The following is a 14,204-nucleotide window of genomic DNA, read 5'->3' as shown; positions in this document are numbered from 1 at the left end:
GAGAGGGAGGGAGAGAGAAGGAGAGGGAGAGAGGAGAGGGAGAGAGTGAGAGAGAAGGAGAGGGAGAGTGAGAAGGAGAGGGAGAGAGGAGAGGGAGAGAGTGAGAGAGAAGGAGAGGGAGGGAGAGAGAAGGAGAGGGAGGGAGAGAGAAGGAGAGGGAGGGAGAGAGAAGGAGAGAGAAGGAGAGGGAGAGAGGAGAGGGAGAGAGTGAGAGAGAAGGAGAGTGAGAAGGGAGGGAGGGAGAGAGAAAGAGGGTGGGGGGGAGAAGAAACAATGAATATTTATATCATTAAGTACAGATCAGCACCACGTCAAGGGCAGATCAGCACCACGTCAAGGGCAGATCAGCACCACGTCAAGGGCAGATCAGCACCACGTCAAGGGCAGATCAGCACCACGTCAAGGGCAGATCAGCACCACGTCAAGGGCAGATCAGCATGAAACAACTTCTATTCCGGCATGTTATACAGAACCTCAAATAACTGTGAGGAAAAAGATAACTAATGAGTTTTTGACTGACGAGAAAGCCTTTTTCCTATCACGCAGAAACAGGGACGAAGCCCAGACAACAAGGCTGTTCTACTGGAGGATAGAGAGAAACAGAACGACCGGGCTCACAGTCAATCACAACAGTAATGAGTATGCCTGTATAAAGACCTGCTGGGAGGGAGAGGTACAGGACGAGGACAGGGACAGAGACGGGGTGAGGGACGGGTCAAACCCACTGAACCGGGTCAAACCCCACTGAACCAGGTCAAACCCACTGAACCGGGTCAAACCCCACTGAACCAGGTCAAACCCCACTGAACCAGGTCAAACCCACTGAACCGGGTCAAACCCACTGAACCGGGTCAAACCCACTGAACCGGGTCAAACCCACTGAACCGGGTCAAACCCCACTGAACCAAACCCCACTGAACCGGGTCAAACCCACTGAACCGGGTCAAACCCCACTGAACCGGGTCAAACCCACTGAACCGGGTCAAACCCCACTGAACCGGATCAAACCCACTGAACCGGGTCAAACCCCACTGAACCGGGTCAAACCCACTGAACCGGGTCAAACCCACTGAACCGGGTCAAACCCCACTGAACCGGGTCAAACCCCACTGAACCGGGTCAAACCCACTGAACCGGGTCAAACCCACTGAACCGGGTCAAACCCATTGAACCAGGTCAAAACCCATTGAACCAGGTCAAAACCCACTGAACCAGGTCAAACCCATTGAACCAGGTCAAACCCAGGTCAAACCCACTGAACCAGGTCAAACCCATTGAACCAGGTCAAAACCCATTGAACCAGGTCAAACCCATTGAACCAGGTCAAACCCATTGAACCGGGTCAAAACCCATTGAACCAGGTCAACCCCACTGAACCGGGTCAAACCCACTGAACCAGGTCAAAACCCATTGAACCAGGTCAAACCCATTGAACCGGGTCAAACCCATTGAACCAGGTCAAACCCATTGAGGTTTTAAAAAAATATATATATATTTTTTCGAAGGTGACCTGGCAAGAAGGCTAAACCAGGAAACAGCAGCGTGTCCATAAAACATGACGGAAAAAATACAGAATAAACACAAAAGACAAAAAAAAAGTGTCAGAAGTTAAAAATACAATTGAAGATTAGAAACAACTGTAGTTATCACAAACAGTGTTGTCGATCAGAGTCTTAAAAACAGACAAGGACACTATAACTCCCCTAACTTTACAATCTCATGAAGCATGGTTCCAGGATGAAGGGGCATTATGGGAAAAAGATTGTTTCGCCATCTCAGTTCTGAGCCTCGAGGAACAGACGAGGACTGCAGCGACTGTGAACAAAGACTGTATTGAGTGACTGATCTGGTCAGTAAGGAACAAGAGATACAAAAAGGGAGTTGTCCCAATCTATCTATCTATGCTTTGTACACAAAAGTGTCCCAGTGCTTTAGCCTCCTGGTGGAGAGACGGGTCCATTACACCACAGAATACAGATCACAGTGATGGGTCAGCCATGATTACTCTGAGTCCAGAGTAAGGTACTTGCTGAGGCCTGCATATAGACAATATCACCATCATCCAGCACTGATTTCTTTTTATATATATTTTTTAAAGTACTTTGAACAAGATATTTTCTGCCTAATATTGAAAAGCAAGATTTGTTCCTGTAATATAAACCCAATTTCAACTTCAGTTTCTTGGTCAAAAGGTATCAATGTGCTGTTTAAAATTAAACTTTTAAATCTAACCAAATCCCAAAATATTTATAGGAGGTGACCCTATAATTATAATCAATGTGCTGGCCTGTTACAGTTCAAATCTGCAAGTGAATTCATCTGTTTACTTCCAGGGAAGGGAAAAACCATAACATTTGTTTTCCTTTCATTAAAACACAAGTTTCAATTGGAAAAGCTGCCTTTGATTAACATCCAATGCCAACAGTAAGTCCTGAAAAGCCTTCTCAATATTAGACACGCGCTAGAATCAATAATTGTGTCCTCAGCATACAGATGGAGATTTTGCAGAGTCAACAGTCTTCCCTATAATCATTTATAGACAGTGTAAAAAAAAAAAAAGATCGGACCTATAATTAAGCCCTGGGGAACTCCTTTTGTAAACCTTGTAAACTCAGATTTCATACCCTCCGGAGCTACACACTGTGTTCTGTCAGAAAGGTCGTTCTGGAACCAATCCAATGCATCAACGCTTAAACCAACCTTGTTTCTTCAGTCTACACAAAACAGCAGGCCCTGGTCAACCGCGTCCAAGGCCTTCGATAAGTCAATACAACGTGAAACACAGTGATTTGTCTTGTCCCGAGCATCTAGAATGTCACCTGCAACCTTAATCACAGCAGTAACTGTGCTATGCTTGGCTCTACAACCCGACTGGAATTATCACACACTGATGACATATCACACAGAACACTGATGACATATCACACAGAACACTGATGACATATCACACAGAACACTGATGACATATCACACAGAACACTAATGACATATCACACAGAACACTGATGACATATCACACAGAACACTAATGACATATGACATATCACACTGCAATGACATATCACACACTAATGACATATCACACACTAATGACATATCACACACTAATGACATATCACACACTAATGACATATCACACACTAATGACATATCACACACTGATGACATATCACACAGAACACTGATGACATATCACACAGAACACTGATGACATATCACACAGAACACTAATGACATATCACACAGAACACTAATGACATATCACACAGAACACTGATGACATATCACACAGAACACTAATGACATATGACATATCACACTGCAATGACATATCACACACTAATGACATATCACACACTAATGACATATCACACACAACACTAATGACATATCACACACTGATGACATATCACACAGAACACTGATGACATATCACACACTAATGACATATCACACACAGAACACTGATGACATATCACACAGAACACTGATGACATATCACACAGAACACTAATGACATATCACACACTAATGACATATCACACACTAATGACATATCACACACTGATGACATATCACACACTGATGACATATCACACACTGATGACATATCACACACTGATGACATATCACACACTGATGACATATCACACACTGATGACATATCACACACTGATGACATATCACACAGAACACTAATGACATATCACACAGAACACTGATGACATATCACACAGAACACTGATGACATATCACACACTGATGACATATCACACAGAACACTAATGACATATCACACAGAACACTGATGACATATCACACAGAACACTGATGACATATCACACAGAACACTGATGACATATCACACACTGATGACATATCACACACTGATGACATATCACACACTGATGACATATCACACAGAACACTAATGACATATCACACGCTGATGACATATCACACAGAACACTAATGACATATCACACTGCAATGACATATCACACAGAACACTAATGACATATCACACTGCAATGACATATCACACAGAACACTGCAATGACATATCACGTCCATAGATACAGAACAAATAGACTGAACCACTGGGTCCATAGATACAGAACAAATAGACTGAACGACTGGGTCCATAGATACAGAACAAATAGACTGAACCACTGGGTCCATAGATACAGAACAAATAGACTGAACGACTGGGTCCATAGATACAGAACAAATAGACTGAACGACTGGGTCCATAGATACAGAACAAATAGACTGAACGACTGGGTCTCTGGCAACCAAACCAATAGAACAAACGTCCAGCCGGCTCGGGTAGCGACCCTAGATTTGTTTCGAGACTATGTATTGTGGAAGGAAGAAATAATATAAATAACTTCATCAAAAAGTAAAGTTTTGAATGAAAATACATCAATCATTATTTGAATATGTTGGTAACCCGTGTTATAATAGTGACAACGCTCTTAAAGACCGTGTTTGGAGGATATATCGGCCACGGTCGACTTCGTTTCGGGCCTAACAACACCCCTGTGCCGATATATCGTCCAAACACCGTCTTCGAGGGCAATTTCACTTCATCAAAACATAGTGTTTCTTATTCCTGTTGAGTATAGCTTATATAATGTACCATTTGATGTGTAACACTAGAGAATCCCAGTTCTGTTATTGTGTCATTTCTCTGTAAATGCCTGCTTAGTTCTGTATTGTGTTCACTCAGTGGACAGTTTATTAGGTAGACCCATCTAGTACCGGATCGGACCCCCCTTTGCCTCTGGACCAGGAAATGTTTTTCCACTCCTCAGTTGTCAAGTGCTTGTGATCACGTGCCCACTGGAGCTGCTTCTTCTAGCTGATAGGAGTGGAACCCGGTGTGGTCTAGGAGTGGAACCCGGGTGTGGTCTAGGAGTGGAACCCGGTGTGGTCTAGGAGTGGAACCCGGTGTGGTCTAGGAGTGGAACCCGGTGTGGTTTAGGAGTGGAACCCGGTGTGGTCTAGGAGTGGAACCCGGTGTGGTTTAGGAGTGGAACCCGGTGTGGTCTAGGAGTGGAACACGGTGTGGTCTAGGAGTGGAACCCGGTGTGGTTTAGGAGTGGAACCCGGTGTGGTCTAGGAGTGGAACCCGGTGTGGTTTAGGAGTGGAACCCGGTGTGGTCTAGGAGTGGAACCCGGTGTGGTCTAGGAGTGGAACCCGGGTGTGGTCTAGGAGTGGAACCCGGTGTGGTCTAGGAGTGGAACCCGGTGTGGTCTAGGAGTGGAACCCGGTGTGGTTTAGGAGTGGAACCCGGTGTGGTCTAGGAGTGGAACCCGGTGTGGTTTAGGAGTGGAACCCGGTGTGGTCTAGGAGTGGAACACGGTGTGGTCTAGGAGTGGAACCCGGTGTGGTTTAGGAGTGGAACCCGGTGTGGTCTAGGAGTGGAACCCGGTGTGGTTTAGGAGTGGAACCCGGTGTGGTTTAGGAGTGGGACCCGGTGTGGTTTAGGAGTGGGACCCGGTGTGGTTTAGGAGTGGGACCCGGAGTGGAACCCGGTGTGGTTTAGGAGTGGAACCCGGAGTGGAACCCGGTGTGGTTTAGGAGTGGAACCCGGTGTGGTCTAGGAGTGGAACCCGGGTGTGGTTTAGGAGTGGAACCCGGGTGTGGTTTAGGAGTGGAACCCGGGTGTGGTTTAGGAGTGGAACCCGGGTGTGGTTTAGGAGTGGAACCCGGCGTGGTTTAGGAGTGGAACCCGGCGTGGTTTAGGAGTGGAACCCGGCGTGGTTTAGGAGTGGAAGCCGGCGTGGTTTAGGAGTGGAACCCGGCGTGGTTCAGGAGTGGAACCCGGCGTGGTTCAGGAGTGGAACCCGGCGTGGTTCAGGAGTGGAACCCGGCGTGGTTCAGGAGTGGAACCCGGCGTGGTTCAGGAGTGGAACCCGGCGTGGTTCAGGAGTGGAACCCGGCGTGGTTCAGGAGTGGAACCCGGCGTGGTTCAGGAGTGGAACCCGGCGTGGTCTAGGAGTGGAACCCGGCGTGGTCTAGGAGTGGAACCCGGTGTGGTCTAGGAGTGGAACCCGGTGTGGTCTAGGAGTGGAACCCGGTGTGGTTCAGGAGTGGAACCCGGCGTGGTTCAGGAGTGGAACCCGGCGTGGTTCAGGAGTGGAACCCGGCGTGGTCTAGGAGTGGAACCCGGTGTGGTCTAGGAGTGGAACCCGGTGTGGTCTAGGAGTGGAACCCGGTGTGGTCTAGGAGTGGAACCCGGTGTGGTCTAGGAGTGGAACCCGGTGTGGTTTAGGAGTGGAACCCGGTGTGGTTTAGGAGTGGAACCCGGTGTGGTTTAGGAGTGGAACCCGGGGGGTGGAACCCGGTGTGGTCTAGGAGTGGAACCCGGTGTGGTTTAGGAGTGGAACCCGGAGTGGAACCCGGTGTGGTCTAGGAGTGGAACCCAGTGTGGTCTAGGAGTGGAACCCAGTGTGGTCTAGGAGTGGAACCCAGTGTGGTCTAGGAGTGGAACCCAGTGTGGTCTAGGAGTGGAACCCGGTGTGGTCGCCTGCTGCAATAACCCTTCCGTGACAAGGACTGATGAGGTGCCGCTGTTCTGTGCAGTTATTTGCCAGTTTGTTGCCCGCCATTCTCCCTCCACCTCTCTCATCAACGAGCAGTCTGACCTGCTATGTCCTCTGTCCCACCTGCTATGACCCCTGTCCCACCTGCTATGTCCCCTGTCCCACCTGCTATGTCCCCTGTCCCACCTGCTATGTCCCCTGTCCCACCTGCTATGTCCCCTGTCCCAGCTGGTATGTCCCCTGTCCCACCTGCTATGTCCCCTGTCCCACCTGCTATGTCCCCGTGTCCCACCTGCTATGTCCCCGTGTCCCACCTGCTATGTCCCCTGTCCCACCTGCTATGTCCCCTGGCCCACCTGCTATGTCCCCGTGTCCCACCTGCTATGTCCCCGTGTCCCACCTGGTATGTCCCCTGTCCCACCTGCTATGTCCCCTGTCCCACCTGCTATGTCCCCTGTCCCACCTGCTATGTCCCCTGTCCCACCTGCTATGTCCCCTGTCCCACCTGCTATGTCCCCGTGTCCCACCTGCTATGTGCCCGTGTCCCACCTGCTATGTGCCCTGTCCCACCTGCTATGTCCCCTGTCCCACCTGCTATGTCCCGTGTCCCACCTGCTATGTCCCCTGTCCCACCTGGTATGTCCCCTGTCCCACCTGGTATGTCCCCTGTCCCACCTGGTATGTCCCCTGTCCCACCTGGTATGTCCCCTGTCCCACCTGGTATGTCCCCTGTCCCACCTGGTATGCCCCCTGTCCCACCTGGTATTTCCCCTGTCCCACCTGCTATGTCCCGTGTCCCACCTGCTATTCCCCCTGTCCCACCTGGTATGTCCCGTGTCCCACCTGGTATGTCCCGTGTCCCACCTGGTATGTCCCGTGTCCCACCTGGTATGTCCCGTGTCCCACCTGGTATGTCCCGTGTCCCACCTGGTATGCCCCCTGTCCCACCTGGTATGTCCCCTGTCCCACCTGGTATGTCCCCTGTCCCACCTGGTATGCCCCCTGTCCCACCTGGTATTTCCCCTGTCCCACCTGCTATGTCCCGTGTCCCACCTGCTATTCCCCCTGTCCCACCTGGTATGTCCCGTGTCCCACCTGGTATGTCCCGTGTCCCACCTGGTATGTCCCGTGTCCCACCTGGTATGTCCCGTGTCCCACCTGGTATGCCCCCTGTCCCACCTGGTATGCCCCCTGTCCCACCTGGTATGTCCCGTGTCCCACCTGGTATGTCCCGTGTCCCACCTGGTATGTCCCGTGTCCCACCTGGTATGTCCCCTGGCTCTTGAAGCCTCTGAGGGGGAATTTGGCTCCTCGACCGAAGGTCCTGATGACAGGAGTGGAGATCACACCCCGCAGACGCCTGAGGAACACAAAACCAGTTGAGAAAAATCTGACACCTTTAAAGTAAAAGACATCATTTATCCAACGATTAAGCCATGGACAGCCCCTTACCCTGTCCCCAAAGACAGAAAAGGATTTGTATTTATTATGGATCCCCATTAGTTCCTGCCAAGGCAGCAGCTACTCTTCCTGGGGTTTATTATGGATCCCCATTAGTTCCTGCCAAGGCAGCAGCTACTCTTCCTGGGGTTTATTATGGATCCCCATTAATTCCTGTCAAGGCAGCAGCTACTCTTCCTGGGGTTTATTATGGATCCCCATTAGTTCCTGCCAAGGCAGCAGCTACTCTTCCTGGGGTTTATTATGGATCCCCATTAGTTCCTGCCAAGGCAGCAGCTACTCTTCCTGGGGTTTATTATAGATCCCCATTAGTTCCAAGGCAGCAGCTACTCTTCCTGGGGTTTATTATCGATCCCCAATAGTTCCTGCCAAGGCAGCAGCTACTCTTCCTGGGGTCTAAACACATTAAGACCTTTAATTACATGTAAAACACTACATCACACCACCATATAATGTACAATACCTCCATACAACAATACTACAATGTAGTGTGTAGAGTGAGTGGGCTAGAGCTCGTTAGTGTGTGTGTGTGTGTGTGTGTGTGTGTGTGTGTGTGTGTGTGTGTGTGTGTGTATGTGTGTGTGTATGTGTGTGTGTGTGTGTGTGTGTGTGTCTGTCCCTGAGTGTGTTGCTTCACAGTCCCCGCTGTTCCATAAGGTGTATTTTTACCTGCTTTTTAAATCTGATTCTACTGCTGCATCAGTTACTTGATGTGGAATAGAGTTCCATGTACTCATGGCTCTATGTAGTACTGTGCTCCTCCCATAGTCTGTTCTGGACTTGGACTGTGAAGAGACCTCTGGTGGCATGTCTTGTGGGGTATGGATGGGTGTCTGAGCTGTGTGCCAGTAGTTTAAACAGACCTCTGGTGGGCATGTCTTGTGGGGTATGCATGGGTGTCTGAGCTGTGTGCCAGTAGTTTAAACAGACCTCTGGTGGCATGTCTTGTGGGGTATGTATGGGTGTCTGAGCTGTGTGCCAGTAGTTTAAACAGACCTCTGGTGGCATGTCTTGTGGGGTATGTATGGGTGTCTGAGCTGTGTGCCAGTAGTTTAAACAGACCTCTGGTGGCATGTCTTGTGGGGTATGGATGGGTGTCTGAGCTGTGTGCCAGTCAGTTTAAACAGACCTCTGGTGGCATGTCTTGTGGGGTATGTATGGCTGTCTGAGCTGTGTGCTAGTAGTTTAAACAGACAGCTTGTCAACATTCAGATCGTAAAGACAGTATGGCGCCAGACAAGATGGCCGCTGTTTTACAGGCTCCTATTGGGTGTGTTTTTTTTCACGTTATTTGTAATTTATTTTGTTTCTGCCACCGTCTCTTATGACCGAAAATAGATTCTAGATATCAGGACAGCGACCACTCACCTCGTACCGGACAAACGTTTTTTTCTTTAACGTGGTCGGACGCAAAGGATTTTACTTCAGACACCCGACAAGGCCCAAATCCCTGCCGTTACCACGAAGAAGAGACGGAGATATCGGGGTTGTAGGTCAGGGTGCCTTGTAAGGATCCGACGGGCGAGTGGGTAATCCCCCTCTACCATCAGTCCTATTAGCCAACGTGGATCCGACGGGCGAGTGGGTAATCCCCCTCTACCATCAGTCCTATTAGCCAGCGTGGATCCGACGGGCGAGTGGGTAATCCACCTCTACCATCAGTCCTATTAGCCAACGTGGATCCGACGGGCGAGTGGATAATCCACCTCTACCATCAGTCCTATTAGCCAACGTGGATCCGACGGGCGAGTGGGTAATCCACCTCTACCATCAGTCCTATTAGCCAACGTGGATCCGACGGGCGAGTGGGTAATCCCCCTCTACCATCAGTCCTATTAGCCAGCGTGGATCCGACGGGCGAGTGGGTAATCCACCTCTACCATCAGTCCTATTAGCCAACGTGGATCCGACGGGCGAGTGGGTAATCCACCTCTACCATCAGTCCTATTAGCCAACGTGGATCCGACGGGCGAGTGGGTAATCCACCTCTACCATCAGTCCTATTAGCCAACGTGGATCCGACGGGCGAGTGGGTAATCCACCTCTACCATCAGTCCTATTAGCCAACGTGGATCAGACGGGCGAGTGGGTAATCCACCTCTACCATCAGTCCTATTAGCCAACGTGGATCCGACGGGCGAGTGGGTAATCCACCTCTACCATCAGTCCTATTAGCCAACGTGGATCCGACGGGCGAGTGGGTAATCCACCTCTACCATCAGTCCTATTAGCCAACGTGGATCCGACGGGCGAGTGGGTAATCCCCCTCTACCATCAGTCCTTATTAGCCAACGTGGATCCGACGGGCGAGTGGGTAATCCCCCTCTACCATCAGTCCTATTAGCCAACGTGGATCCGACGGCGAGTGGGTAATCCACCTCTACCATCAGTCCTATTAGCCAACGTGGATCCGACGGGCGAGTGGGTAATCCACCTCTACCATCAGTCCTATTAGCCAACGTGGATCCGACGGGCGAGTGGGTAATCCCCCTCTACCATCAGTCCTATTAGCCAACGTGGATCCGACGGCGAGAGGATAATCCACCTCTACCATCAGTCCTATTAGCCAACGTGCAATCATTGGATAGTAAACTGGATGAGCTCCGATCAAGACTATCCTACCAACGGGACACTGTAATATCTTATGTTTCACAGAGTCGTGGCTGATGAGGACATGGATATCATACAGCTGCCTGGGTTTCCCATGCATCAGCAAGACAGAACCCGGTAAGACAAGGGCTGCTGGTCTGTGTCTATTTGTAAATAACAGCTCGTGCGCGAAATCGAATATTATTGAAGTCTCGAGGTTTTTCTCGCCTGAGGTAGAGTATCTCATGATAAGCTGTAGAGCACATTATTTACCAAGAGAGTTTAGCTGTCTATATATACCACCACAAACCGATGCTGAGACTAAGACCGCACTCAATGAGCTGTATACGGCCATAAGCAAACAAGAAAACGCTCATCCAGAGGCGGCGCTCCTAGTGGCCGGGGACTTTAATGCAGGGAAACTTAAATCAGTTTTACCTAATATCTACCAGCATGTTAAATGCAACAAGAGGACAAAAATGTTTGAAACTCTATACCAGCTTTACTCCACACACAGAGACGCGTACAAAGCTCTCCCTCGCCCTCCATTTGGCAAATCTGACCATAACTCTATCCTCCTGTGTAAGTGCTGTGCTTGTTGAAAGTCCTTCCCTATAAACGTGCTGAAAGTCTGTCAGTTTGTTTACTGTAAAATAGCATTGTATCTGGTCAAACACCATTTTTCCAGAAGTTTACTAAGGGTTGGTAACAGGCTGATTGGTCGGCTATTTGACCCAGTAAAGGGGGCTTTACTATTCTTAGGTAGCGGAATGACTTTAGCTTCCCTCCAGGCCTGAGGGGACACGCTCTCTAGTAGGATGAAATGTAAAATATGTCAATATCGTCAAAGGCAAAAAAGGTAGCTACTTTGAAGAAACTGAAATTTAAAATATATTTTGATTTGTTTAACACTTTTTTGGGGTTACTACATGATTCCATATGTGTTATTTCATAGTTTTGATGTCTTCACTATTATTCTACAATGTAGAAAATGGTAAAAATAAAGAAAAACTCTTAAATGAGTAGGTGTGTCCAAATGTTTGACTGGTACTGTATACTTGGATGTGTTGTGTCAGCGTTTGTTGCGGTCATGTCACACCTAAATTTGCTAATATTGCCAATGAAAAAAAATCATTAAAGTAGTTGGTAATATCAGTGGGTTTTGTGATGAACGAGTCATCTGATTTCAATGAATGCTGGAGCTGAGTTTGCCTTTTTGCCCAAAATTTCATTTGAGGTGCTCCAAAGCTTTTTACTATCATTTATCTTTGTTTCGTAGTATAGTTTATAATTTTTTATTCAGTTTAGTCACATGATTTCTCAATTTGCAGTACGTTTGCCAATCGGTTGTGCAGCCAGACTTATTTGCCGTTCCTTTTTGCCTCATCCCTCTAAACCAAACAATGTTTCAATTCCTCATCAATCCAAGGGAATTTAACAGTTTTAACAGTCATTTTCTTAATGGGTGTTTTACAGTCGTTTTCTTAATGGGTGTTTTACAGTCGTTTTCTTAATGGGTGTTTTACAGTCGTTTTCTTAATGGGTGTTTTACAGTCGTTTTCTTAACCTCTATGGGCTAGGTGGGACGCTTGCGTAACAGCCACTGCCAGCCTGTGGCGCGATTTTCAAAACCTTAAAAATCCTATTACTTCAATTTCTCAAACATATGACTATTTTACAGCCATTTAAAGACAAGACTCTCGTTAATCTAACCACACTGTCCGATTTCAAAAAGGCTTTACAACGAAAGCAAAACATTAGATTATGTCAGCAGAGTACCAAGCCAGAAATAATCAGACACCCATTTTTCAAGCCAGCATATAATGTCACCAAAACCCAGAAGACAGCTAAATGCAGCACTCACCTTTGATGATCTTCATCAGATGACAACCCTAGGACATTATGTTATACAATACATGCATGTTTTGTTCAATCAAGTTCATATTTATATCAAAAACCAGCTTTTTACATTAGCATGTGACGTTCAGAACTAGCATACCCCCCTCAAACTTCCGGGGAATTCGCTAACATTTTACTAAATTACTCACGATAAACGTTCACAAAAAGCATAACAATTATTTTAAGAATTATAGATACAGACCTCCTCTATGCACTCGATATGTCCGATTTTAAAATAGCTTTTTGGTGAAAGCACATTTTGCAATATTCTAAGTACATAGCCCAGGCATCACGGGCTCGCTATTTAGACACCCGGCAAGTTTAGCACTCACCATAATCATATTTACTATTATAAAAGTTTGATTACCTTTTGTTGTCTTCGTCAGAATGCACACCCAGGACTGCTACTTCAATAACAAATGTTGGTTTGGTCCAAAATAATCCATCGTTATATCCGAATAGCGGCGTTTTGTTTGTGCGTTCCAGACACTATCCGAAATAGTAAAGAAGTGTCGCGCGCATGGCGCAATTCGTGACAATAAAATTCTAAATATTCCATTACCGTACTTCGAAGCATGTCAACCGCTGTTTAAAATCAATTTTTACGACACTTTTCTCGTAGAAAAGCGATAATATTCCGACAGGGAATCTCCTTTTCGGCAAACAGAGGAAAAAATCCCAAAGGCGGGGGCGGTCGGGGTCACGCGCATAAGGCCAGTGTCCCTTGATCGGCCACTTGAGAAAGGCGATAATGTGTTTCAGCCTGGGGCTGGAATGACGACATTCTGTTTTTTCCCGGGCTCTGAGCGCCTATGGACGACGTGGGAAGTGTCACGTTAGAGCAGAGATCCTTAGTAAATGATAGAGATGGAAAAGAAGTTCAACAAATGGTCAGACAGGCCACTTCCTGTAAAGGAATCTCTCAGGTTTTGACCTGCCATTTGAGTTCTGTTATACTCACAGACACCATTCAAACAGTTTTAGAAAATTTAGGGTGTTTTCTATCCATATGTAATAAGTATATGCATATTCTAGTTACTGGGTAGGAGTGGTAACCAGATTAAATCGGGTATGTTTTTTATCCAGCCGTGTCAATACTGCCCCCTAGCCCTAACAGGTTAATGGGTGTTTTACAGTTGTTTTCTTAATGGGTGCGTTCTTATTACTAACTGGAGTAAGACATTCCATTAATGTGTCCAGTGCAGCGTCTGGTTGCTCCTCATTACACACCAACAAATATTCCTTACATCAACAACATAACAATCACTCCAAAACGTATTGTACGACGTCTTACCCTCTGTTTGGCCCGCCGACAGAGACCACCTGGATGGGGAAGCCTCCTCTGCCTCGGCCCCGTCTGATGCCAGCCCACTGGCCCACCACCGTGCCAGCTATCTCCAGCTTTCCGCCCTGGGAGGACATGCTTGGTAGGCCTGCAGACCACGGACCAACAGTAGGGACACACACACACACGGACACACACAGAGGTTGTGAAATAAAACTTCTAAGAAAGTTCAGAGCAACCTAACCTGAGCATAATACTGATCCACCTTCACGGTGAATAAAAAATCTCTACTTGTACTGAACACAAATAAAAACCCAACATGCAACAATATCAAAGATTTTACTGAGTTACAGTTCATATAAAAGGAAATCAGTCCATTTAAATAAATTCATTAGGCCCTAATCTATGGATTTCACAT

General features: G+C 47.6%; 1 protein-coding gene across 1 annotated transcript in view; it reads right to left on the bottom strand.

Moving 5' to 3' along the window:
* fam120a (family with sequence similarity 120 member A) overlaps positions 1-14,204 on the bottom strand; it is a 75,601-nt gene that overhangs the window by 7,924 nt on the left and 53,473 nt on the right. Inside the window, 2 exon segments of the mRNA XM_082967764.1 lie at positions 7,774-7,912; positions 13,796-13,934. Coding sequence (XP_082823890.1) covers positions 7,774-7,912; positions 13,796-13,934 — 278 coding nt within the window.

The sequence above is a fragment of the Salmo salar genome, chromosome 22 (genome assembly GCF_965601325.2).
Source record: "Salmo salar chromosome 22, fSalSal1, whole genome shotgun sequence".
Lineage (NCBI taxonomy): Eukaryota > Metazoa > Chordata > Actinopteri > Salmoniformes > Salmonidae > Salmo > Salmo salar.
The sequence above is the reverse complement of the archived record's forward strand: the minus strand, read 5'-3'. Positions and strand labels throughout refer to the sequence as shown.